This window comes from Lissotriton helveticus, chromosome 12 (assembly GCF_964261635.1).
Source record: "Lissotriton helveticus chromosome 12, aLisHel1.1, whole genome shotgun sequence".
Lineage (NCBI taxonomy): Eukaryota > Metazoa > Chordata > Amphibia > Caudata > Salamandridae > Lissotriton > Lissotriton helveticus.
The window spans coordinates 148,682,777-148,708,951 of record NC_136073.1 but is presented as its reverse complement, the minus strand read 5'-3'; the positions used below and the strand labels follow the sequence as shown (position 1 = coordinate 148,708,951).

At 48.0% G+C, this 26,175-nt stretch overlaps 1 protein-coding gene across 4 annotated transcripts in view; it reads right to left on the bottom strand.

Moving 5' to 3' along the window:
* Positions 1-3,573: 3,573 nt before the first annotated feature.
* The window catches only part of LOC144799961 (uncharacterized), a 128,845-nt gene continuing 106,243 nt past the window's right edge, over positions 3,574-26,175 (bottom strand). For 3 of the 4 annotated variants that reach the window (XM_078671598.1, XM_078671600.1, XM_078671601.1), the window contains 2 exons: positions 23,207-23,253; positions 3,574-5,643 (listed from right to left, as the gene is read on the bottom strand). In XM_078671598.1, the coding sequence (XP_078527724.1) occupies positions 5,473-5,643; positions 23,207-23,253 (218 nt within the window). In that variant the 3' untranslated portion in view covers positions 3,574-5,472. The remainder of the gene's footprint in view (positions 5,644-23,206; positions 23,254-26,175) is intronic. The other variant, XM_078671599.1, reaches the window with a different exon arrangement.

The window sequence follows — 26,175 nt, the reverse complement described above, 5'->3', positions numbered from 1 at the left end:
GAAGTGGGGCAATGCAAGGTGTAGGGTGATGTAGTATGAGTACTCAGAAATGGTCCAATGCAAGCTGTAGGGTGATGTAGTATGAATAGTCAGAAGTGGGACAATGCAAGGTGTAGGGTTGATGTACTCTCATTAGTCAGGAGTGGTCCGATTCAAGGTGTAGGGCGATGTAGTATGAGTAGTGAGACATGGTCCGATGCAAGATGTAGGGTGATGTCAAATGATTAGTCAGAAGTGGTCCCATGCTAGGCGTAGGGTGATGTAGTATCAGTAGTTAGAAGTGGTCCATGCAAGGTGTAGGGTGATGTAGTGTCAGAAGTGGTCCGATGTAAGGTGTAGGGTGATGTAGAATAAGTAGTCAGAAGTGATCTGATGTAAGATGCAGTTTTATGTAATATGAATAGTCAGAAATATTTTAGTTGTAAATAAACACTCTCACTGATGTCATTTAAAAAGCCGGTAAAATTCAACTCACCGCCTTCATAGAAGAAAACAACATCTTCAACTCCTCCCAATCAGGCTTCAGGAAGAACCACAGCACCGAAACCACCCTTCTTGCAGCAACAGACAACATCCACTCCCTCCTCGACAGAAGAGAGACTGTGGCCCTCATCCTCCTGAACCTCTCCAGAGGAGAGACTGGGCCTTTGACACAGTCTCTCACCTCGCCGTAGCTCGTAGACTCCACGACGCAGGAATCCAGAACAAGGCCCTCGATTGGATCCTCTCTTTTCTCTCCGGCAGAACGCAATGGGTCAGACTTCCTCCTTTTCTCTCAGAGCCCACACCGACCACCTGCGGAGTCCTACAAGGATACTCCATCAGCCCGACCCTGTTCAATATCTACATGGCCCGCTCCCATCCATCGTCAGATCACACTGACTCAACATCACATTGTACACAGACGACACCCAACTCATCCTCTCCCAATCCAACAAACCCAACATCACCAAACACAACTTTCAAGACGAAATGCAAGCCGTCACCAGGTGGATGAAGAACAGCTGCCTACATCTCAACACGGACAAAACAGAGGTGCTGATCATGGGCCCACACACCGATGCCTGGAACGACATCTGGTGGCCCCCCGCCCTCGAGGAGCCCCCTCCTCCACTGACCACACACGCAACTTCGGAATTATCCTGGACTCCGAACTCAAAATGGACCGCCAGATCAATGCCATCACCTCTTCCTGCTACCACAGCCTCCACCTACTCAGAAATACCTTCAACTGGATCCACCCCAAACACAGGAAAACTGTCACTCACGCCCTCATCAGCAGCAGACTGGACTACGGTAACGCACTTTATGCCAGGATCAACAAGAACCTCATCCACAAACTCCAGAACATCCAGAATGCAGCCACCGGACTAGTCCTCAACCTACCGCGCCACTGCCACAGCAGCCTACATCTTCGGACACTACACTGGCTCCCTGTCAAAAAGAGAATCACCTTCAAGCTCCTCACCCACGCTCACAAGGCCCTTCACAACACTGGACCGCCAACTTGAACCACGCCTCACGTTCCATGCTCCCCAACTTTCCCTCGGCTCGACCCAGCTCTCCATCGTGGCAGTAACTCGCATCAAGAAAACCAGAGCAGGAGGACACTTATTCTCACTCCTTGCTGCCAAGGCATGGCATGGAAATCCCTCCCTCTCCACCTCCGACAGACTCCATCACTCCCCAAGTTCTTGAAGGACCTCAAGTCCTGGCTCTTCGACGGAACTCCGTGATCTGCCGGGAACTGCGAGCTACTCCCCTTTCTTCCTCCCCATATCTCAGGGCCTTGAGACCCTCTCGGGCGAGTAGTTCGCGCTTTACAAACCCCTGATTGATTGATTGATCCTTACGAGTGACTTGATATCACACCCATCAATTCTGCGCTGCCACAGTCTCCAGTGCGGGACTGGCAGTGGTAACTTTGGGGCAGAGTTACTGGGAAGTTCCAAGTGGAATCCTGAAGTTCTTAGAAATGTGGGATTGCCGGGTGAATCAATAGCTCAGGGTCAGAGTTAGGCTACTTTTAGCTCTTCCTGTTAATGTTAATTTTGGGATGGAGCCAGTAACTACGAGCACCAGCCCCATAAAGAATGACAAGGGACTTAGAAATGAGGTCCTGAGTGCTCTTTCAAAAGTAAAACTGCTCAAAGAAAATTGCACTAGATTTTTCTTACGCTTTTGTAATAACAAGGCAAAATAAATTGCCACTGCAGCTTTTATTAGAGATGCCCATCAGTCTGCCTAACACGGCCCTGCAATGTTTGGCTCTAATGGACCTAATTCTTAAAACAGTGAAGAAATGTTTGTATCTTATTCTTCTGCCTACTATTTGAGTAGACTTCAGCATATTTGGGGATTCACAAAAAATCCCAAGCACCACTCATGGAAATCTATGAAAATGTTCACACACTCTCCTTTATGTAGGGCAGAATCTACATAACGTTCATTGGTAGCTATATTTTTTATCTCCTTTTGAGACACATTGATCCATGTTTCCTTTTACATGTTCACTAAATACATTTTTTTTTCATTCCTAACTTGCCGACATAGTCGAGACTTTTTGGAACTAAAAGCAAGGGCTGGAATGGGGCATGAAAAACCTTTGCAAGCATTTGTAGCTCACTTGAAAGTGCTTACTTTTTAGGTGTGCACCACTTCCTTGAAGGCAAGCGCCAACTCCTAGCACGCCCATTCTTACTGTTAGCTCTCTGCTCGTTGTAGTGGAAACCCCATTCTACTTCCCTTGTGGTAAGTGGCATTGCTGGTCTGTGAATCAGGATTTGGAATTTCCAACCACAAATTTAACATTCTTTGCCTCTAAGTTACCTTTGTGAATCAGGTGCTACTTCTACATCCTGTTTTTGACATTTCACATTCACTATCATACAACGAGATTTGCTAAATTCTAGGTTGTTTTTTTAAAAATATACACCATGAAACTTCCTTTTTAACACATCAGTGGGGTAGCAAGGGTTCCATGGGCTCTAACGCGTGAGGCAAATGGGTAGTAAAAGACGACGATAAATTGGGTGCAGTATGTCCCTTACAACCCCGAGCCCTGGTGCCACTGCACCTGCTGCAGTAATGATAGCTATGTGCCCGAATGCATCCTTTTATAAAAATGTATTTCAAAAGAGCTGGCATTGTAACTCCTGACACCAAATACTACCAATTGTTTTGTTTCTCAAGGAGTGCGAACAGCCACAGAGTCATAAAAGGGAGGTCTTTGAGTTTTCGAGACATGTAAGCCGATAACCAGGTCTCAGCCAATGAGAGACTGAGGATGAAAGTGAGAGACCAAGAGACAACTTCCTTGAATAAACATTGTAGCAAAGATCAATCTATTTCATTTCTATTGCCCATGTTATTGTCCCTATCCCAGTGGATGAGGCAGTGATTGGAATAGAGAAACAGATTTAGTGGAAAATAAAGAGAAATAAGTAACCCTTATAGTGTGGTACTGTTTACATCTGTCATTTCCAGGTAAGAGTCTTCTCTTATTCCCCTCTTTGTTAATCGGATGCCATCCATGTGATATCTTCGTCTGTGACATCACGTTATAAAGAACACAGGTTTTCATACTTTTTATTTAACTTCTTTAGTTCAAATATATTTTTATTTTTAAATTGAAGTTTACACAACTATATTTGCCGAAAATAAGTTACAGCGTGATATAAAATGAACTGTATACATTTGATGCACTGAATTGATCTATAAAATAACATTGATATAATACTAATTGTGTATTTAAAGAAAAATATACATTTGCAATAGTCAAGCAATTTGAAAGGTGCAGTTTATGTATCTGGTTTGTAATATTGAGCTCACGACCAATCATTAGCTAACTTGTGTGACAGACCTTCGAGGTCCCAAAGACTTCTGCATCCAATGGGATTAGCAAACTATCCGGAGGTTATGTTACAATTTGGGAAGATTCCACCGCTTGCTCTGGAGATGGACACATCTTGCTCCAGCGCTGGTGCAATATTTCAACGTTTCTTGCAATCAAAAGTAAAAGCATCACCTTTATACCCACTGACTATTGCAAACAAGTAATTTTCTACCCGTCACTCAGTGCGAATGATGACGCATCGCTGTAAACTTACCCAACAGTGGTGTAATGTCTGTGCAATTCTGTCCCCAGAGAACTTCTTTTCCACGTGGCACAGGACACGCCTGCATCTGGCCAGATGTCGATGAAAGAGAGGCGAGGGTCATCCCATTTGTGTCATCAAGTGACTCACCACAACACATCTAGAAACCACCTAACGCTCATAGTCGGTTCACACAAACAACAACATTACAATAATGACTTAATGAGGCTGCTTGGACCACAATATGTAGAAAATTCATGTTGTAGCGTCTTATAACGTTCTACAGAAAGTGTCTCTTCTAGGCACCGTAGAGATTGTTGCCTGCTTTTTTTGACGAACACAAAAGTAGGACTTCGGACAATGAATGCTTGATGATTTCACTGGTGGTAAACATATTAGTGACTGGTGGCAAATATCCAGTCAGGATGACATAATCAAAAAAAAAAATCATGGTGTCTAAAATAGTTTGGGCTTGTTTTAAGGTTTGTGTATGCACCCTTGGGCCTTCACTAGGAGTGGCTTGGGAAAATAATGATAATATCCCCTGCCCGACATTGTCATTACCGGTGATCGCAGTAATTTTAGAGGTAGGGAAGAAATGAGGATTTCATGTTTTTGGGGAATAACTGCTTTCGGGAATCGATGTTTCCGCATGGATTTCTCCATGTGTTCCCCCTCAGAGTCAGCAGGAGGTTTTGGCTCCTCTTAACAGCAGCCGAATACTCCATGTGAATAACTAGTCCGTATTATCCTGATGGGCCGCTAACCATGCTACTGGGGCTACTGGAACCCACAGGCCACTCGTAAACGAAGACTGTATATTGAGAACATCAGGATAAAGGTAAGATGCGGAAAAGGTGAGTCTTCCTTCAGTAAAGAAGTAAATTGAAGGTGAGTCTTCCTTTAAAAAGAAATACATTGAAGGTGAGTCTTCCTTCAGTTAAGAAATACATTGAAGGTGAGCCTTCCTTTAGTAAAGAAATACATTGATGAGTTGGTGGAGAATAAAGATATGGAATGGGAATAAAGCAAATATAACATCTATAAAATCCCATTGTAAAGGGAGAGAATGGTAGCCTATGTACCTTGCAATCTTGGATTATTTTAAGGAATGAAGAGGAAAACTTGCACAAACATGGCATGCTATGTAGAAAAACCCCAACCCCCCAACCAACAACTGGAAGTGGGCATAAATCTTTACTAGTCAGGACAAACAATGGATAAGGTGTGACTGGTTCAAACAGAGACCCCAGAGACTTGACCCACTGATTAACTCAATCTCACTCAATAAACCACGCCAGGAGTATGTACATTCAGCGATTGTGGAAGTCCCAAGCGCCTCTGGTCCATGTGTGTAGAAGTGTTGCCCTCCACCTCATTCTATGGAAGTGGAGAGCTTCTCCATGTCTTCTGCTCGCGAGAGGTTCAGCTCACTGTATATGATCTGACTCCCTTGTATAAGTGAAAGAGCCGCTCTGGAGCCTCCGGTGTGACGCATACCTGGCGAGCACTGGATATCTGCGTAGATGGTGCCAGTCCTGACAATCTGCACAAAAGGCAATGAGAGGAACAACACACAAGATCAAAGGACATATATGGAACAATACATGTAATCTTTTACTGGTGGTCACACCAAGAAATGGTATTGGCTCAGAAGTCTATCGCGCCAACCTGCCTCCACTCTGTGTTCTGTCGGATCTGGAATCTTTCTTGTTAAGTGGTCCTGTGTTGTAAACTGTGTCCTACAATAAATCTACATGTAATCAACTAGAAGTATCCTGTCATCTATCACCATCTTATTTACAACATCCTGTATACTAAGCTCACTGGGAGTGCTGCTATGTGTTTTGTAAATGCCCCCTCTAGCAGATGGCTACGCTTTTGTAGGCAGGCTAGGCTGGGATATACTGAGAGGTGAAGATAGTTCCTCAATTTCATCAGGCTATGAGAAGACTGGTAGCTGGTGGTGCTGGTAGTCAATTCCAGTAGCACAACCCTTGTTTCACCACACCTCTAGCTGAGAACCTTCCAACACCCCAGGGCAGCCGCGGTCGGTAGAAGGAATTCCTGCAGGGCGGTGACGTGGGGAGGGGGAGGGGCAGGGTGGGGGGTTCTAATGTATGGATTACGGAGTTTAACAGGTAAGTAAACATATAATTAAATAAAACGAATTTCGTTGTGTGCACTGCATCACCAAATGCGATGCAGTGCGCGCAACAAAGTTTGTTTTATTTATTTATAGGTTTACTTACCTGTTAAACTCCGTAATCCATACATTACTACCCCACACCCTGCCCCTCCCCCTCCCCACGTCACCGCCCTGCAGGAACTCCTACTACCGACCGCGGCTGCCCCAGGGTAGAATTTGAAGTCTAGCTTCTCTAGGACCTTTTCATGTCCCATCAGTGTTGTGTACTGTATGTACAGAATATTTTGTGTTAACAGTGTGACCAATCTCCTTTTAAAAGTACACAATGAATGTGACCTATTAGAGAGGTCCACTGAGGTAAATGTAGGCAAGTTCATTTCAGCTAACACCGCTATAAAAGAATACTACTTCATACAATACAATATATCATCTGATTTATTTAATACAGTAGATAATTGAGCACATTAAAAAAGAAGAAAATTAAAATACTATGTAATACAGTAATCTCAATCCCACTCATCCTAAATACCAAACTGGCCATACCGTTTTCTAATATAAAATGCTTCTCTGATGTAACTTATCATGACATAGCAGATTTCTGGGTATCAAAGTGGGAAACATCCATTACAACGCAGTCATTACAACAACCTACCTTTACAACGCAACTGTTACAACACAACTGCCTTTACATCGCATGCCATTACAATGCATGTCACTACAACGCATGCCATTACAATGCATACCATTACAACACATGCCATTACAAAGCATTATAAGGTAAGTAATGGAGATTGTTTTAGTATTAGGGTGGGTATGGGTTTAGGGGTACATGGAAATAGTAATTTCTACCCCTACACTAGCCAACACTTTCCCTACTGTTGCACTCACTGAAGTAGGAATAGTAATTTTAACCCATACACTATCCAACACTTAGTAATTTTTACCCATACACTATCTAACACTTACCCTACTGTTGCACTCACTGCAAAGGGAATATTAATTGTTACCCCTACACTATCCAACATTTACCCTACTGTTGCCCTAAAAGTATTATGCATTGAAATGGTATGCGTTGTAATGGCATGCGTTGTAATGGAATGTGTTGTGATGGTAGTTTTAAAAAATGTATTGTAATGGCATGCATTGTAAAATCATGCAATGTAATGGTAGTTGTGATGTAAAGACTGCGTTGTAAAAGCATGCATTGTAATTGCATGCGTTGTAACATCATATATACATCAAGGTTAGTTAAAAATCTAAAACCTTCACAATACAAATGTAATATTTTGAGCACTCAATAGGGGGCCTAGGAACCTTCCACTGGAGGGGATTGTATAAAGTGCACAAAAAAACAAAAGGTGCAGGGTGCTTTGTCTGGAAAAAATTGTCACACAGACACAAGACAAATTGTCTTCGCATCCTCCTTGCACTGGAAATGCGGCCAGGAAAGGTCCCATACTCAGTCTCGTCCTTGTTAGATAAAATCTATATTGTGGATTATCTATGCAGGTAAGGTAAAATTGCATCTCGTGCTAAACATCTCAATTTCCACACTAACGAATTAGGGGTCATTCTGGGATCTGTTCCCTACACATTAGTTCATGAGTAGTCACTGAATCCGTCTGCATCCTCAGAGACTCGATTTTCGCTCCTGGCCATTTTTGCCACCTGGCTTTCATCTTCTAATACACATGCCCCAAAGAAGGCTCAGCACTGCGTCTTCTTGAGTCCCGAGAAGGAATGGTGCCATTCCCTCCTTCCTGTGGACATGAGCAGAGCATCTGCCCAGCAACAGATCCCCGCACAAGGAACTCTCTTGGAGGTGTGGTGCCAGAGCATCATGGTCAGTGTTAGACCTGGCATCATTGGCATGAGTCTCTCCTCCATTTTTAGGTTTTGCCTAGCCAATGCGTACGAAGTACGCATACGCTAGCAAAATCTTATGTTTTTCTCTGTGGGATCGGGTATCCGCCCCCTCCTCCCATTGGCTAGCTCCATAAATGGAGGCTAGCCATTGGGAGAAGGCTCTGTCCGTCAATCCCGGACCAGATTCGGGGGCGTTCCCGAGATTTTTTCCATGGGCGTTCCCTCTGTGTAGTCATGCGGCGGTGGGCGTGGTTATTTTTTTGCTTTCCTCAAGTCATGTTTTTGTCATTGTGCCGAAGATGGCGCCGGGGCCCGTCGACTTCTCGTTGCTCCAAGAAGTCCAGATGAGTGCTCTGCCTTTTGATTACCCTTTCCCGCCCCCCTCTCCCCGTGTTTCTGTTCCCGACCCCCTCTCCCCGTGTGTCCGTTCCCGCCCCCCCTCTCCCGCTGTCGGCGTGCCCTTTCCCGCCCCCCCCTCTCGGTGTGCCCGTTCCCGCCCCCCCTCCCGCGGTCTGTGTCTCCGGACCCTTGTAAATGCTCCGATCGAGTGCCCACCTCGATTATTGTTTATTTGACACAAGCCGGTGCCCACCCGGCATTGCCCCGTGCTTTCACTGCCGTCGGCCGGGGAGAAATCAGGAGACGCTGTCCCGCCTCCCGACCCCAGGGCCGCGCTGCGATTGGCTGCAGCCGCGACCCGGAAGTCAGGCAGGCCGGGGGCAGGACCTAGAGACAGCCGGAAGCGGACGGGAGGCCACCCCGCGCTCCGGTGCGAGGAGAAGCCGGCGTCTTTCCTTCTCCCCCCCCCCCCTCGGCTCCCAAGGTGATGGAGAGCTCAGGAGAGAGAGGGGGAGGAGTGTGCAGAGAGAGCCCCGAGGAGCGGGAGCTCTCGTGAAGCCGCCCGCGGACCGGAGCAGAAGCAGAGGAGCCCTTGCCTGCAGAGACCCGGTGAGTGCAAGAGCTGGGTTGTTGTTCTCCGGGAGGTGCGGGGCTCCTCACACCCATCACCGAGCGTCCCCGACTGGCAGTGGGCCGCTCCAACGAGGCCCCCCGCATTGGTGCCCAACCCCACGAGGGGCATCAGCCTGCATTCCGCATTTGGAGCCTGAGGGCTCAGGGGGCATCTTTTGGCTAAGAGCCCACGAGGCTCAAGAAGGCACCCCAGTGTTCCCGGGTCCCCCGTGAGGGACCCCGACAGCCCAGTGAGGCTGCAACTTTGCTCTTAGAGAGTCCAGAGAGGCTCTGGGGGCATCCTTTGTTGTAGAGCCCAGCGAGGCTCCAAGGGGCCAGTGCTTTGTCATTTAGAGCCTGGGAGAGGCTCAAGGGGGAATTTGTTTATTCAGAGCCTGCGAGGCTCCCACGTTGGCCCATCCTTGCTTGCACACCTGGTGAGTGGGGCAGGAGGAGAGGGAGGGTCGCCGGGACACATTGTCGGTGTCCCCCCCGTAGCGCGAACATTAATACCAATATATTACACCATCACGAGGAGCCTGAACCTGCATGTCAAAGTGCAACACAGGGGAAGAAGTCCCTAAACCAACATCTTCACAGGACAGAAAGGACCGAATTACCGCAGAAATAAACTATGTCTCAGAATGTCTCTTGGAACATGCCTTCACGTGGCTCCCTGGTAAAACAGCTGATATGTAAGGAAAAATGTTATTCTGTTCGCTGCCAACTGCTACTTTCCATGCAGGGTGAACTTGATTTTTAAGTTATTTAAAACAAAACAGTGATGCAAATTTGCAAAGTTGAAAAAATATAAGTGTGTCAATTCTCACTAATTTAATTTTGACTGAGACGAGCATGTATAACTGTCACTTCACTCATACAAAAACAACTTCCATTACCTACTGTCTTTTTTCAGCTTTAAATAGCGCGAAACAGGCCTGAAGGACCTGTAGCACTTTACACGAGCACCAGCTACATTACACATGGACACATTCATATTGGGGCACATGGAGTGTAAGTGACGTAACCAAAATCACAGGATGTCGAGCTGACACCTAAACAGAACCGGATTCCCCTATTCAAAAGTCAGCAGCTCTGGCCATAACGCCACATCCTCTCGCCTCTATCCAACAGCTTTTGACGATCAGAGGACAGCTAGTCTCACTAAACTAGAGCGGCCTTAAGAGCACGTGGCTGTAGAGGTTTTACTGGTCATAAGAATTGACTTCAGCGCCTGGATACTTACAAAGAGCGGGAAAAGATACTCGGTGTTAAAGGAAACCCGTGAATAAAACGTCAAAAGACTTAAAAGAAACATTGCCACATTCCCAAGGGTGGAAATGAATGACCGGCTCGAGCCTATTCGGCAGCAAAGCAATTTAAGCTACATGTGGCAAGAACCTGGGGGTATCCACATATCTGCATGACAGCCACACGTATGGTCGAGGCAACAGGAAAGATTAAGTGCTGATTTCAATGCGATGGAACAACCAGGTCTTCTCGCTGTGCCCTTAGGCAGTCAGTGGTGACTCAGCGGTTCTTAAGCAAGAAACTTGTTCACCATTGGTGTCCTAAGGCCTTTGGTATGATTGACATGTTAAAAAATGCAGTAGGTACACTTTTTGGGTCTTGGTTTCCCCGGTGTAGCATGGTCGAAAAGTTAGTCTCAGTCTAGAGATGGTGCTGGATTAAGAATTTAGAATCTGTACAAATCAGTCAAAATAACACTTTACGTCAGCGCTACAGCTTACAAAATATAGGTTTTTGTTGTTCACATTATAGCAGAGTGAAGCAGTTAAAATGATAAGTAATGCACACCAGAAGGGTCTGGTATCCTCTGTGGATGAGATCTAAAGCCAGAGTGTTATAATGTCACTACTGTCTCACGGCTCATCAACGATGTTGTAGAAAGCCCTGTGACTCGCATTACATGTAGCATACTTCGTCTCTGTGTGGGGGGGCTCTGTGGGGGGGGGGCTCTGTGTGGGTGTGTGTGTGGGGGGCTCTGTGTGAGTGTATGTGTGGAGGGCTCTGTGTGGGTGTGTGTGGGGGGGCGCTGTGTGTGTGTGGGGGGATCTCTGTGGGTGTTTGTGGGTGGCATTTGCGACAGATTAAGCTATTGGCATTGTAAATGACAATGCCATTTATTTATGTTAAAAAAAAACATAAATAAAAATAATGTCAAGAGCAATGCCAATAGCTCTAACTTTAACAAAGGCAAAACCATTGCATTGTAAATGCTTGTTTCTGTTTGCCTCCTCTGTTTACGATGTTTTTGCTGGTATATTGCTTTGGGCACTGTGCCACTGCTGATCAGTGCCACAGTGCAAGTGCTCCCTATGTGAAATTACTGTATTGATTGAATTCCATGTTTGGCTTATTTGGTTTACTGTCAGTCCCTAGTAGAGTGCACCAGGAGTGCCAGGGCTTGTAAATACAAATGCTGCCAGTGGGCTTGCAGCACGTGTTGTGCCACCCACAGAAGCAGCTTGGTAAAATATGTCTAAAGGTCTGCCATTGCTAGACCTACGTGCAGTCAGGTACTGTCACGCAGACTGCGCAAGGACACCTACTTGCCAGTCCCTAAACCTTCCCTTAACTTCATGTTAGTCACCCCTATGGTAGGCCCAAGGGTAGGGTGCGTTGTAAGCATAAGGTAGGTCAGGCCTGACAAGGTTGGCATGTCCTCATAGTGAATTACAGCCATTTTCGTTTTTCACTATTGTAAGGTGACCTGCTCTCCATCAGTTAGAATGGGCTGCCAGGGTTATTAATGTTATAATCCTAGCGGGCTCGGGGAGCAGGGTGCAATGTCGAGTTTGGTATCCCTGAACTCAGCGTTTAATAAGGCATCCGCTTGGGTGGATGGTTTTTGGACTCTGTGTTTGAAAATAGCACTTTTAGAAAGTGGCTATTTTCTTGTCTGACTGTCTACCGGTCTCTGCTGGTTCTGGTGTGCGTGTGACAGGAGCTGGGTGGCTCCAGAGGTCTGAATGAGTCAGTGTGGGGTGAGTGGGGCATTTGCAGGGAGAGTAGGGGAAGAGTAGCTCCTGATAGCCCGCCCTGCCTGATACAATGCTGGCTCCACCCCCCTGCCAGACGACTGATGACTCTGAGCCTGCCAGGGACTTTACGAGCCCCACCTCCTACCGGGCGACTGATGGCCCTGCCCCTGCCAGTGACAATGCTGGCTCCACTCCTGCTGGGCGGCTGAAGACCCTGCCCTGCACAGTGAATAGGCCAGGTGCCTCGGCCTGGCAACACCCACAACAAACCCAGGATGGGGGGAAATTCCCCTGCATGGACAAAGGGATCAAAGCCAAAAAGGGGTATAAGAGAAGGACCCCTGAACCAAGAATTTAGATCACTTCTGACAAGGAAACCTGAACCATTGACAAGAAGCCTGCTGATCCAAGGACTTGCCTACCCCTTCTGCCAGAGTGCTGTTTGTTGGGGGAATCCTGCAGTTGCTTCTTTATTTTTGCCAAGGAACCAGGAGAGAGGAACTGAGTGTGTACTCTCAAACTTTGCTAAAGAAAATCTCCAAGGGTTGGAAGAGTGCCATCCTCCTGTTGAAGTCACAGGGCCAAAGGACTTCATTTATTTGCTGAAAGTGCTTGTTGCTGGAACCTGAAAATCCAGCCCCTCTGAAGAATCCAGCAATCTCGACGCCGACGGACGCAGCCGAATTCAGCTCGACATCGTGAGTAACGGCTCCAGTGTCCCGCACCTTCGATGCCGGCCGCCGGGCCCGATCGACGCCAGTAGCGACGCCAGTGAGTAGCGAGTTCGGCTCCAGCTCCAAGTGACCCTGTGTCGACGCCGTCGCTGATCGCATCGACACCGAGCCCTCTCGACGCCGTGAGCGCTGCTCACTCTTGCAACATCATCATCGACATCGACGACGACGCCGTATCCTGCTTCGCCTCGTGAGCGCTGCTCCTGCCTGACTTCGGTCGACGCCGCTGCAGATCGTCCTGACTCCGAGCCCGGATCGACGCCGAAGGCGCGACGCCGGACATCTCGACGCCGCTGATCATCGAGTGCTTCACTTTTCCAAGGTACTGTGTTGGGGTCTGTGCGACTCCGGGCTCGACGTAGCGCTCCTCGCGGTCGACGCCGAACCTTTGGATTAACTTTGCCTCGACGTCGTGTGACTCCCGTGTGGGTTACATTGTTGCCAAGAACTGTGTTTTAAAGAAGAAGAGTTGCTTTTGATACTAAAGACTTTGTGCTAAGAAGAAACCGTGCTTGAACTATTATTTTTCCTTCCAAGAGTATTTATTAAGACTGTGGTATATTTTTGTCGTTATTTGGTCTTGTGCTAAGCCTGATATAAAAATCCTTATTTTTATAATACTACTGTGTCGTGTCCATTTGTAGTGTATTCACTTTATTACTGTGTGTGGTCATAAATGCTTAACGCACTGCCTCTGAGATAAGCCTGTCTGCTTTGCCAAGCTACCAAGGGGGTGAGCAGGGGTTATCTAAGTGTGTGATCCCCTTGCCCTGACTAGAAAAGGTTTGTCCCTATTTGTCAGAAGTGTATACCTCTGCCAACTAGAGACAGCCGCTTCTAACATTGGTGGGTCAGCGGTGAGGATTTGAACTTTGCATTTATGACCCATGTGCAGTGATTAGTGTGTGCTACATAGTGAAAGCAGACCATAGCGCAGCCACAATCTGTTTTGGTTGGATATCCTATTTTTGTTCTCCAATTTCCTGGAACTTGTTTTTGAACACTGCCAGTTTTGACCATGAGTGATGCTGGAAGCACTACCCCTGTTGTTGTGGAGGAATTTGATAAGGAAAAGATCAACGACTACCCGTTAAAAAAGCTGAAATCCTTTTGCAAACAGTTTAAAGTTCCTACCCCAAGCATCTCCAGGAAAGAAGATTATCTTAAAGCTTTGGAGGCCTGGTTAGAGGCCAGAGATCCCTCTAATACGGTGGTGGTACCGCGAGAGGAAGGGGAAGAGGAAGTGCCCGTGAATGGGCCTGAGGTCTCTCCCGGCAGCAGTGTTTCCTCCAAGGGTCTTTCTCCTGAAGAAAGAGAAGAAAGGGCGAAGGAGCGAGCATACAACATGAAAATGGCAAAACTTAAAATAGATGGGCAGTTGGAGTTAGAGAATGCAAGGGGCAGGAGAGAAGCTGATATGGAGATCAAAAGGTTGGAGTTTGAAAGAGAAAAGTTCGCTTTTGAGCGTGAGAAAATGGTGAGGGACATGGAGCTCAAAGCTAAGAATTTAGAATTGAATCCCTCTGGTGGCAGCATCCCATCTGTGCCTGCAGAAAGTAGGTTTTATTTTCCCAAAGATGTGATCAAAGATTTTCAGAAGCATGAGGATATTGGTCAATGGTTTCAAGCATATGAGTTAGCATTGTTGGCCCACCGGGTCCCTGAGAAGGATTGGGGAGCGGGGTTGTGGGGTCGCTTTGTGAATGAGGGAAGAGATACCCTGTTAGACATTCCTGTGGAGGATAGGATGTCTTATACTCATATGAAAGATGCTTTAATGTTTAGGTATGGCCTAACCCTGGAAAAGTACAGACAAACCTTTAGAGAATGTAAGAAGTTGCCTGGTACTACGTGGGTTGAATATGTGTCATTTTTTTGCAGAGCCATGGATGGTTGGGTAAAGGGCAGCAAAGTGGAAAGTTATGATGCTCTTTATGATTTGTTTGCTTGGGAGCACTTGTCTAATAACTGTTTTCCAGAGCTGCGCCAGCACCTTATTGATAGCAAGATATATAACCCTAGAAAACTTGCTGAGGAGGCGGACTGCTGGGTCAGTACCAGGGTCCACAAGGGTCCAGTGGGAGACTCAGCCAAAGGTGGGCAGGGTCCCCAGCAGAAGAGTGGGGGAGACAAGGGTAAACAGAGGGAGTTCCAGAAAGGGCCCCAAAGTAATCCCCAAGGGAACCAAGGGAAGGGTTCCCAGCCTCCCCCAGTGAAGAAGTCAGAGGCCCGACAGGTAAACCTGTTCATAGGGGCCCAATGACCTGCTACGCTTGTAAGCAGGTGGGACACCGTTTTTATGATCCCCAGTGTCCCTTGAAGAACTCTAATGCACCACCACGTGCACCCCCCCGTCAGTTGGCGAGTGTAGCCCTGGGAGGGGAGGAGATGGTTGCCCATGGTGGGGAGGGTCCCGCAGAGATGTCCCTGGTCTCTTTAGGAGACATGGAAATGGTCCCTCCACCCCCTCTGCCTAGTAACACTAAGAAATATAGGCAGTGGGTGACCATTACTGGCCATAGAGTGGAAGCTCTCAGAGACACCGGAGCGAGTGTGACAGCTGTCAAGTGTCACTTGGTGTCCAGAGAGCAGGTGGTCCCCCACGCATTCTACCCTGTGATAGCTGCTGACAACTCCCAGAGAGAGTGTGAGGTAGCTCAGGTTTCCTTTGAATGGGGGGGAGTTTCAGGTACTCTTCAGGTTGCTGTAAGGCCCGCCATGCCTGTTGATTGTCTCCTGGGCAATGATTTGGAAGACTCCCCTTGGGCTAAGGTGGAGAGGGAAACACATTTGAAAATGTTGAGTGTGCCAGAGTGGGTGTGTGCAACCACTCGATCGATGACAGCAAGTAAGGGTGTTGATGGGGTTCTGGAGCCTGAAAGTATGGCCCAGGACCCAGCTGTAAAGAGAAGAGGCAGGGGGCGCGGGAAACCGTCCCCGTAGTTCCCGTGGTCCAGGAGGAGGCAGACCTTGAGAGGAATGCCCTGGAACCCACAGGGGAACAAATTGCTGAACTGGGAGACCTGCCCGAGCTGACCCACTGGCAGCAGGATGGTGGTCCCTCCAGGGAGGAATTTTGTGCAGAACAGAAAGTGTGCCCTTCTCTTGTGGGTATGAGGCAGCAGGCCTCAGCCCAAACAACAGGTGATCAGTCAGGGTCACATTTGGTCTACTGGGAGAACGATCTCCTGTATAGCGAGCCTAAGGCTGCTGAGCCTGGGTCAGCCCGTGTGCTGGTGGTACCCCAGCGCTTCAGAGCCTTCCTACTGGGTTTGGCTCATGACGTTCCGTTAGCTGGACATCTGGGGCAGGACAAGACCTATGACAGGCTTGTCACCCATTTTTATTGGCCTCAGATGAGAAGGGATACAAATATCCATTGCAAGACCTGTCAAACTTGCCAGGCAAGTGGGAAAAGCGGGCGGAAGCAGAAGGCTCCCCTCCAACCTTTTCCCGTGGTCATTACCCCCTTTGACCGGGTGGGGATTGACATTGTTGGGCCTCTGGACCCCAAGACAGCCATGGGCAACAGGTTCATCCTGGTCTTGGTGGACCATGCCACACGGTACCCGGAAGCCAACCCTCTCAGAACAGTGACGGCCCCCGTGGTGGGACGGGCACTGATGGGTGTTTTCTCCTGCATGGGGTTCCCCAGAGAGGTGGTGTCAGACCGGGGCACCAACTTCATTTCCAACTATATGAAGTCTCTGTGGAAGGAGTGTGGGGTAACCTACAAGTTCACCACTCCTTACCACCCTCAAGGTAATGGGTTGGTTGAGAGATTCAACCGTACCCTTAAAGGCATGATTATGGTTCTTGAAGAACCAATGAGGCGTAAATGGGACGTCCTCTTGCCATGCCTGCTGTTTGCTTACCGTGAGATGCCACAGAAGTCTCTAGGGTTCAGCCCCTTTGAGCTTTTGTATGGACACCCGGTAAGAGGACCTTTGAGTCTAGTCAAAGAAGGCTGGGAGCAATCTCCCAGGAAACCTCCCCAGGAAGTTACATGCTGGCCTTTAGGAACCAGACTAGGCGCTTCAGAGATCTTGCTCAGGCAAATCTGGAGGCCGGCCAGGAAGAGATGAAGCGGTGGTACGACCAGAAGGCCACTCTGGTGGAGCTTCAGCCTCGTCAGAAAGTTTGGGTCATGTCCCCTGTGGAATCTTGTACGCTCAAGGACAGGTGGACTGGACCATTTGAGGTTGTGGAGAAAAAGAGCGATGTCACCTACATGGTGGACTTGAAGTCTCCCAGGAACCCTTTGCGGGTCCTGCATGTCAACCGTCTAAAGCCCCACTTAGAAAGGTCCGAAGTGGGCATGCTCCTAGCTACAGATGCTGGAATGGAGGAGGAGAGTGAGCCTCTTCCTGACCTCCTGTATGCAAAAGAGCAAGATGGGTCAGTGGATGGTGTTGTCCTCTCTGACACCCTGACCCCTGAACAGCAGCAGGATTGTCGCCAACTGTTGGGACAATTCCCTGATCTGTTCTCCTTGATTCCTGGTGTCACTCAGTGGTGTGTCCATGATGTGGACACTGGGGACAGCACTCCTGTGAAGCACAAGGCTTACAGAGTGACTGACAAGGTCAGAGCATACATCAAGGAGGAGGTCTCCAAAATGTTTGCCTTAGGGGTGGTTGAGTCCTCTAGCAGTCCTTGGGCCAGCCCAGTGGTCTTGGTCCCGAAGGCTGCAGCGCCCGGTGCTTCACCAGAACTTCGGTTCTGTGTGGATTACCGAGGACTCAATTCAGTCACGAAGACTGACGCGCACCCCATCCCCAGAGCTGATGAGCTCATAGATCGGTTGGGGGCTGCCCGGTACCTTAGTATGTTTGATTTAACGTCTGGGTACTGGCAGATCGCCTTGACTGATGGGGCAAAGGAGAGGTCAGCGTTCTCCACACCAGATGGGCACTACCAGATCCGGGTTATGCCCTTTGGGATGAAGAATGCCCCTGCCACCTTCCAGAGGTTGGTCAACCAGGTCTTGGCTGGACTGGAGGATTTCAGTGCCGCCTACCTGAACGACATCGCAGTGTTCAGTGCCAGCTGGGAGGAACACTTGCGCCACCTCCAGGAAGTGTTGTTGGCCCTGCGTAGAGCAGGCCTCACAATCAAAGCCAGTAAGTGCCAGGTTGGGCAGGGTTCAGTGGTGTACTTGGGGCACCAAGTAGGGAGCGGCAAGGTGGCCCCCCTGCAACCCAAGATTGATACCATCCTGGCTTGGGCACCGCCCAAAACCCAGACTCAGGTGAGAGCCTTCTTAGGTCTCACGGGTTACTACAGGAGGTTTGTCAAGGATTATGGTAACATTGTGCACCCCTTGACTTCGCTGACTTCCAGGAAGCAGCCACGACTTGGGATCTGGACTGATGCCTGTCAGACGGCCTTTGACACCCTGAAAACTGCAATGTGCACAGCACCCATACTCCAGGCACCCGACTTTTCTAAAGAATTTGTTGTCCAGACGGACGCTTCAGAGCATGGCGTGGGGGCTGTTCTAGCTTAGGTGAATGAAGAGGGCCGAGACTTACCTGTAGCCTTCATCAGCCGGAGGTTACTTCCCAGGGAACAGAGGTGGAGTGTGATAGAGAGAGAAGCATTTGCTGTGGTCTGGGCGCTGAAGAAGCTAAGACCCTACCTGTTTGGGACTCACTTCCGGGTTCAGACAGACCACAGGCCCCTCAGATGGTTGATGCAGATGAGGGGTGAGAATCCAAAGCTGTTGAGGTGGTCCATTTCCCTACAGGGGATGGACTTCACGGTGGAACACCGCCCTGGCACAGATCACGCCAATGCTGATGGTCTGTCCAGATTTTTCCGCCTTAGTGATGAGGACTCCCTAGGGTAAGGGTAGTTCACCCACATTTCAGCTGAAGGGGACACATGTTAGACCTGGCATCATTGGCATGAGTCTCTCCTCCATTTTTTCTGTTTGCCTCCTCTGTTTACGATGTTTTTGCTGGTATATTGCTTTGGGCACTGCGCCACTGCTGATCAGTGCCACAGTGCAAGTGCTCCCTATGTGAAATTACTTTATTGATTGAATTCCATGTTTGGCTTATTTGGTTTACTGTCAGTCCCTAGTAGAGTGCACCAGGAGTGCCAGGGCTTGTAAATACAAATGCTGCTAGTGGGCTTGCAGCACGTGTTGTGCCACCCACAGAAGCAGCTTGGTAAAATATGTCTAAAGGTCTGCCATTGCTAGACCTACGTGCAGTCAGGTACTGTCACGCAGACTGCGCAAGTACACCTACTTGCCAGTCCCGAAACCTTCCCTTAACTTCATGTTAGTCACCCCTATGGTAGGCCCAAGGGCAGGGTGCGTTGTAAGCATAAGGTAGGACAGACCTGACAAGGTTGGCATGTCCTCATAGTGAATTACAGCCATTTTCGTTTTTCACTATTGTAAGGTCACCTGCTCTCCATCAGTTAGAATGGGCTGCCAGGGTTATTAATGTTATAATCCTAGCGGGCTCGGGGAGTAGGGTGCAATGTCGAGTTTGGTATCCCTGAACTCAGGGTTTAATAATGCATCCGCTTGGGTGGATGGTTTTTGGACTCTGTGTTTGAAAATAGCACTTTTAGAAAGTGGCTATTTTTTTGTCTGACTGTCTACCGGTCTCTGCTGGTTCTGGTGTGCGTGTGACAGGAGCTGGGTGGCTCCAGAGGTCTGAATGAGTCAGTGTGGGGTGAGTGGGGCATTTGCAGGGAGAGTAGGGGAAGAGTAGCTCCTGATAGCCCGCCCTGCCTGATACAATGCTGGCTCCACCCCCCTGCCAGGCGACTGATGACTCTGAGCCTGCCAGGGACTTTCCGAGCCCCACCTCCTACCGGGCGACTGATGGCCCTGCCCCTGCCAGTGACAATGCTGGCTCCACTCCTGCTGGGCGGCTGAAGACCCTGCCCTGCACAGTGAATAGGCCAGGTGCCTCGGCCTGGCAACACCCACAACAAACCCAGGATGGGGGGAAATTCCCCTGCATGGACAAAGGGATCAAAGCCAAAAAGGGGTATAAGAGAAGGACCCCTGAACCAAGAATTTAGATCACTTCTGACAAGGAAACCTGAACCAAGGACAAGAAGCCTGCTGATCCAAGGACTTGCCTACCCCTTCTGCCAGAGTGCTGTTTGTTGGGGGAATCCTGCAGTTGCTTCTTTATTTTTGCCAAGGAACCAGGAGAGAGGAACTGAGTGTGTACTCTCAAACTTTGCTAAAGAAAATCTCCTAGGGTTGGAAGAGTGCCATACTCCTGTTGAAGTCACAGGGCCAAAGGACTTCATTTATTTGCTGAAAGTGCTTGTTGCTGGAACCTGAAAATCCAGCCCCTCTGAAGAATCCAGCAATCTCGACGCCGACGGACGCCGCCGAATTCAGCTCGACATCGTGAGTAACGGCTCCAGTGTCCCGCACCTTCGACGCTGGCCGCCGGGCCCGATCGACGCCAGTAGCGACGCCAGTGAGTAGCGAGTTTGGCTCCAGCTCCAAGTGACCCTGTGTCGACGCCGCCGCTGATCGCATCGACACCAAGCCCTCTCGACGCCGTGAGCGCTGCTCACTCTTGCAACATCGTCATCGACATCGACGACGACGCCGTATCCTGCTTCGCCTCGTGAGCGCTGCTCCTGCCTGACTTCGGTCGACGCCGCTGCAGATCGTCCCGACTCCGAGCCTGGATCGACGGCGAAGTCGCGACGCCGGACATCTCGACGCCGCTGATCATCGAGTGCTTCACTTTTCCAAGGTACTGTGTTGTTGGGGTCTGTGCGACTCCGGGCTCGACGTAGCGCTCCTCGCGGTCGACGCCGAACCTTTGGATTAACTTTGCCTCGACGTCGTGTGACTCCTGTGTGGGTTACATTGTTGCCAAGAACTGTGTTTTAACGAAGAAGAGTTGCTTTTGATACTAAAGACTTTGTGCTAAGAAGAAACCGTGCTTGAACTATTATTTTTCCTTCCAAGAGTATTTATTAAGACTGTGGTATATTTTTGTCGTTATTTGGTATTGTGCTAAGCCTGATATAAAAACCCTTATTTTTATAATACTACTGTGTCGTGTCCATTTGTAGTGTATTCACTTTATTACTGTATGTGGTCATAAATGCTTAACGCACTGCCACTGAGATAAGCCTGTCTGCTTTGCCAAGCTACCAAGGGGGTGAGCAGGGGTTATCTAAGTGTGTGATCCCCTTGCCCTGACTAGAAAAGGTGTGTCCCTATTTGTCAGAAGTGTATACCTCTGCCAACTAGAGACAGCCGCTTCTAACAGTCAGGATACAGTCTGAGATCAATATTGTGTTATTCACAAAAATATCACCCCATTGGAGTTAATAACGGAAAGTCTACCCTGAAAGGGGATATATTGTTAAAACAATATTTAGGGCATACAATTTCTGTCTAACTATAATATTCTGAAATACAACTCATTTGGTTGCCTCCTCTCTTCACTTCCCTGTCTCAGTCTACTGTGGAGACAGCCCATAAGATGCACAGTTGTCATTGGTGTCCCCAGTGATTTCCTTTGGGGGTACCAAGGGAATCCATAACTCCTGGCTTTCTCCTGACACCCTGTAACTTCTACCCCTCAGTGGTTATGAAGGTAGTAGCAGGACCAGAAAGTAAACAGACCCACTAGTGTGATGTTTAATTTATTTAATACATTTTCCATTATTTGCCCTTCCCCTGTCCCATCAGCAGCCACAAGCAACTTTTTTAAGGGTTTATGTTTGGAACAAGTGGTCCAACCTGTAATGTCATTAGGGCGTCAAATGGTATTTGATGTCACTGAGGCTATTCCTGTCATTTTTCCAATTGATTGTCCGCTTGCCTCAAAGTTTGGACCTCTTCCCCCCTCCCAGTAGCCACCTTTGGACATACACCAGCACACTTACTTGGTGTTTAAGCTACCCTTTTTGTCGATGCAAGTGCCTATGCACTTGCATCGAGGAAGGTGTTGCCTTTTGCAGGATCCAGTGAAGCTGTGATCTTAAGGGACAGGATTCGGCCATCAATGGAGCTTCCTCAGCTGCTGCAGGCTGTGAGGCAGAGGAGACAGGGGAGAGTGACTGAAATAAGGCGAAGGGATCTATGCCTGACATAGTGGGCCAGAGTTGTGGCCGAACTGACCAAGGCCTAACTATGGGGATCTGCTTGAGCATAAAACAATCTGCCAAATATCAGAGGCATGTCTGCAATTGCCAGTGTTACCCAAAATCAGGAACCTTAGCAATGAGACAAAGGCCTTCAGAGCAGCCTCCTTGTGAGTAAGTTAGCTCGCCTGCTCGGCCCCTACTCTACCCACCCTTCTTCCATTGGATTAGGCAAACTGCGTATATGTCAACGCGGAAGCCCCACTAAGCCTCTGCCTTCTCTCAGCAGCTCAAGGTGGTTACAAGTTCCACCCACAAGCCTTAAACCCCAGAATGACCCAGCCTCCTGTTCTGGCCTGGTTCCCATGGAATGGACCCTAAGAACAGAAACCTTGACAGTAGCGGCATTGCAGTGAATTCAAGCCCTAATTTCTTACTCAACACTGGCTTGATTTTACTATTGGCATAATCTCCCAAGGCCCCCCAATAACCTTTGAGTGCCAGTTTGCTGGTGATACTTGCAGACATCAGGCTCTGCACCTTTCATCCTTGCTGTTGAGCTGTCTTGCTGTGAATTGTCCGTGAACCCTCAGCAATTCCTCATTTGACAGCAGAGTTTAGCAGTAAAACAATGGTAGTCTCATGCTCCCTGGCCACTGCTGAGATAAAGTTGAGCAGGAGAAGGATTTTCATACTGTTATGGTGCAACATGAAGCTTAAAGTTATAGCGCCTAGAGTTGCTAGCGCTTTCATAGCATTAGGTGTGGTGTCTCAGTCCCACAAGATGCTGGGACCTTTTGGCGTGTAGTCATACTCTTATACTTTACTGTCCTATTAATCTACCTTACAATTAAAGATCTGCTTGCTTTCTAACTTATAGCCATCTGCGTTTAAACCAGTATTTTGAGTGTGTTAGGTTGTATCTGAGATTCTGACCAATTACCACCTCCAATATGCTTGACTATGGGTCTGACCTCATTGTATTAAAAGAGCAAAAGCCCAATTAAAGCTTTTGGCACACTAGAGAACAGCAAAAGTATTAAAGGCACTGACACAACAATGTCAAAGGATCATAGTTGTATCACAGGCCCTAGAGCTACTGTGGTGCATGGGGGCCCTACCCTTTAGGGGGCCCGACCCTTCTGGGAGCCCCAATTCAGCTCAAATTGGATAAATCAGTAGATTACTGGAACCCCAGGGACCTGTCACCACATTCTGCAGGGGGTACCCATCATTCTGCCTTACGCCACTGCCATCAACCACCGACCGCCCCAGGCCAAGGAGGCCTGCAATGTCCCCGCCTCTGAGTCTCACCTGATTATCTGTCCGTGCCTCTGCCTCACCGCCGGCTCCACAACAACCTGAAAGATAAGGTCCAACATCATGTCTCTTTAAACAGTCATCATAATTTGCAAATGTGACCTTCAAACCCTTCGCTCCCTTCGTCAGTGCCTAATTTGTAAAAGAATATGGACCAGTGTCCAACGTTTTCCTTTTAAGTCCAATACCAGTGCTACTAAATGTCAGGTGTGCTGACTACCAAGGCTGTCTAATCTTGATTTCATCTTGTGCTTCTTTCATCCACTACCAGTCACTCCCTACTCACTCTTGAGGGTTCTTTTCATGCTTGCTTTCTTTGTTTGTTTCTCTTCCTTTCTTTCTTTTGTTCTTTCTTTCTTTGTTTGTTTCTTTTTTCTTTTACCTCTACTCCTTTTTTCTCCCGTTTCTGTTTTCTCTCTCTTCCTCTGCATCAAAGACTGATTAGGAAAAATAAGTGGCGGTGGCCCTACCCGCACCACTGGCAGCAATTAAGCAGTGTCCTTGGTTGTATGTCAGAATATCATATACAGAAATATAAACTGATACAAATGCTGGGCCCTAAATGTCATGTTCAAAAGTATTGACCCATAGGGTGTTTGAATTTCTTTTATATTACTCCAAATTGGGCAAAATTGTTGTGGGCAAAATTTAAGATACAATATGGATGCCGGAGAATATTCTGCCAACAATATTTTCTCCTCACCTCTCCTCACATTATAGTTTGCTAAAGGAGCTATTGAACAGTGTGATCTCAAATTACTTTAAGCACTGATGGAAGTTTTGGAAAATATCTAGTGCCAAAGAAGAGACATCAGGGCGTGGAAGGGTATACTCAGATGTGAGTCCCTTGCTCATTGCACCATCAGGATTCAAGCAAGCCGGGCCGACGACGGCTGAAATGCCAGAAACCGGTCCCCGGAAGCTTGTTTCCTTCCCAGTGTAAGAATTGGCTTGGTAGTTTGGTTTGCCCTGTTCCCATCATGCACTGGGACAGGAACAGACTAATTTGCATATAGCCAGGTTCTGAACTGGGATGGTGCAGTGAGCTAAAAAACGGTGTTGGATCTAGCCCTGATCTCTTGACTGGGTGAGAGTATTCTGCTTAATTCAGAAACTCTGTCCATCACCACCCCTTGTTGTTAAATATTTTGTCCACCCTAAGCGTGGAAGGGTATACTCAGATGTGAGTCCCTTGCTCATTGCACCATCAGGATTCAAGCAAGCCGGGCCGACGACCGCTGAAATGCCAGAAACCGGTCCCCGGAAGCTTGTTTCCTTCCCAGTGTAAGAATTGGCTTGGTAGTTTGGTTTGCCCTGTTCCCATCATGCACTGGGACAGGAACAGACTAATTTGCATATAGCCAGGTTCTGAACTGGGATGGTGCAGTGAGCTAAAAAACGGTGTTGGATCTAGCCCTGATCTCTTGACTGGGTGAGAGTATTCTGCTTAATTTAGAAACTCTGTCCATCACCACCCCTTGTTGTTAAATATGAGAGGCAGATCGGCCTCTATTACCTCCCTTTTACCAACAGGGCCGAGGTGTCACTCCCTTTCTCTCGCTGGGCTAGTCCAATAGTGTATGCAGATTGAGTTGGGGTAGGGGGCATCAGCTGAAGTCGCCTCACATGTATTCAGGTGTGATTCACCAGTGTGAACTAATCTGTGCCTTTTTTTTTATCTAAGTGAACTTATCAAAACATGCCTCCCTCAGAGACCTGTTCCCTTCATTTCATAGAACTTCCCTGAAACAGTGTTTTGCGGAAAGGCAATCCGCAAAGGTGGGTCACTTTTTTTAAGCGTGCCCGGGCCTATTTTTGATCCTAAATCCAACCCTGTATATTTCAAGAGGGTAAGTCCCAGGCCACAAGCCACCACCCAGACCCATCAGCAACAATGATGCACACCACACATTGGCTGCCTGATATGATCGTGGTGCGAGCAGTCCATTGAAAGGCCTGATGTGGGAGAGGTTGCAAGCAGTCCACGACCCATTTATTTATTTCCTTGGCGCACCCAGCGCCACAGTGGATCACATCCATTAGTTGGCAAGCGCGACGGCTCCTGGGCTTTGGGTTCAGGTAGTAGTAGGGTTACACACACATACTCACTGATGGCTGGGCTGGGAGCCGTGTTGCGCCAAAGGTTGTTTTAAACACTTTAATGGAAATCCCCATCTCCCTAGTGCTATCCAAGTTACATGAGACTACTCCTATGCCAAAGGAACGGCCTCAATGTCAGTGTCATGACTAGACAGCCCCATACATTTATGTTATTGACTGGCGTAATATGGGGGAAATGCCAGAGAACGACTTACATGTTGCGGAGTCCATCTATGACCACACATGTTGTTGAAGGCTTACACACTATGTAAGGTTGGCATTGGGCTGAAATACATAGGGGCTACTGCCCTGCTTGTATACACATTAATGCTTGTGGAAGTTAATCAAAGTGTGCATAAGATGAGCTGCAGGGATGTAGGGCAGAGAAGAGGCTGAGTGAGAATCAGCGCAGGTACTCTTGCGTAGAAGTCATGTTTTTTGCTAAAACTTTAATCAGAACAAGCAGCATGTGTGTTTGTAATTGGTGTAGGTCTGGCTTGGGTAGCTTTTAGTTCTGCCGTTAAACAAACCCTTTAGATTTTATAACATTATATGTGTGATATACTTACATGAAGAGGCTGTAAGCCAGTCCTCTTCGTCCATTGGGCTGGAATTGTTCCATTTTATTTTAATTCCGCCCACTGCAGTATACAGCATGGAGCTATGGGACACCTACTGGATTAGTATATTGCAAGTAATGGTATCCGGCCATTTCACAAGTTGCAGATCTCCAGTTCACACACAAAGTGGTTCCCTTCAGTGACAGGGACTACTATTCCAATGTCTGCTTTTTAGACCAAAACCCACTTTTGCTTTTAGTTACTGTTTTTATTTGATTGACGAAGGCCCGACAGCTTCCCCAA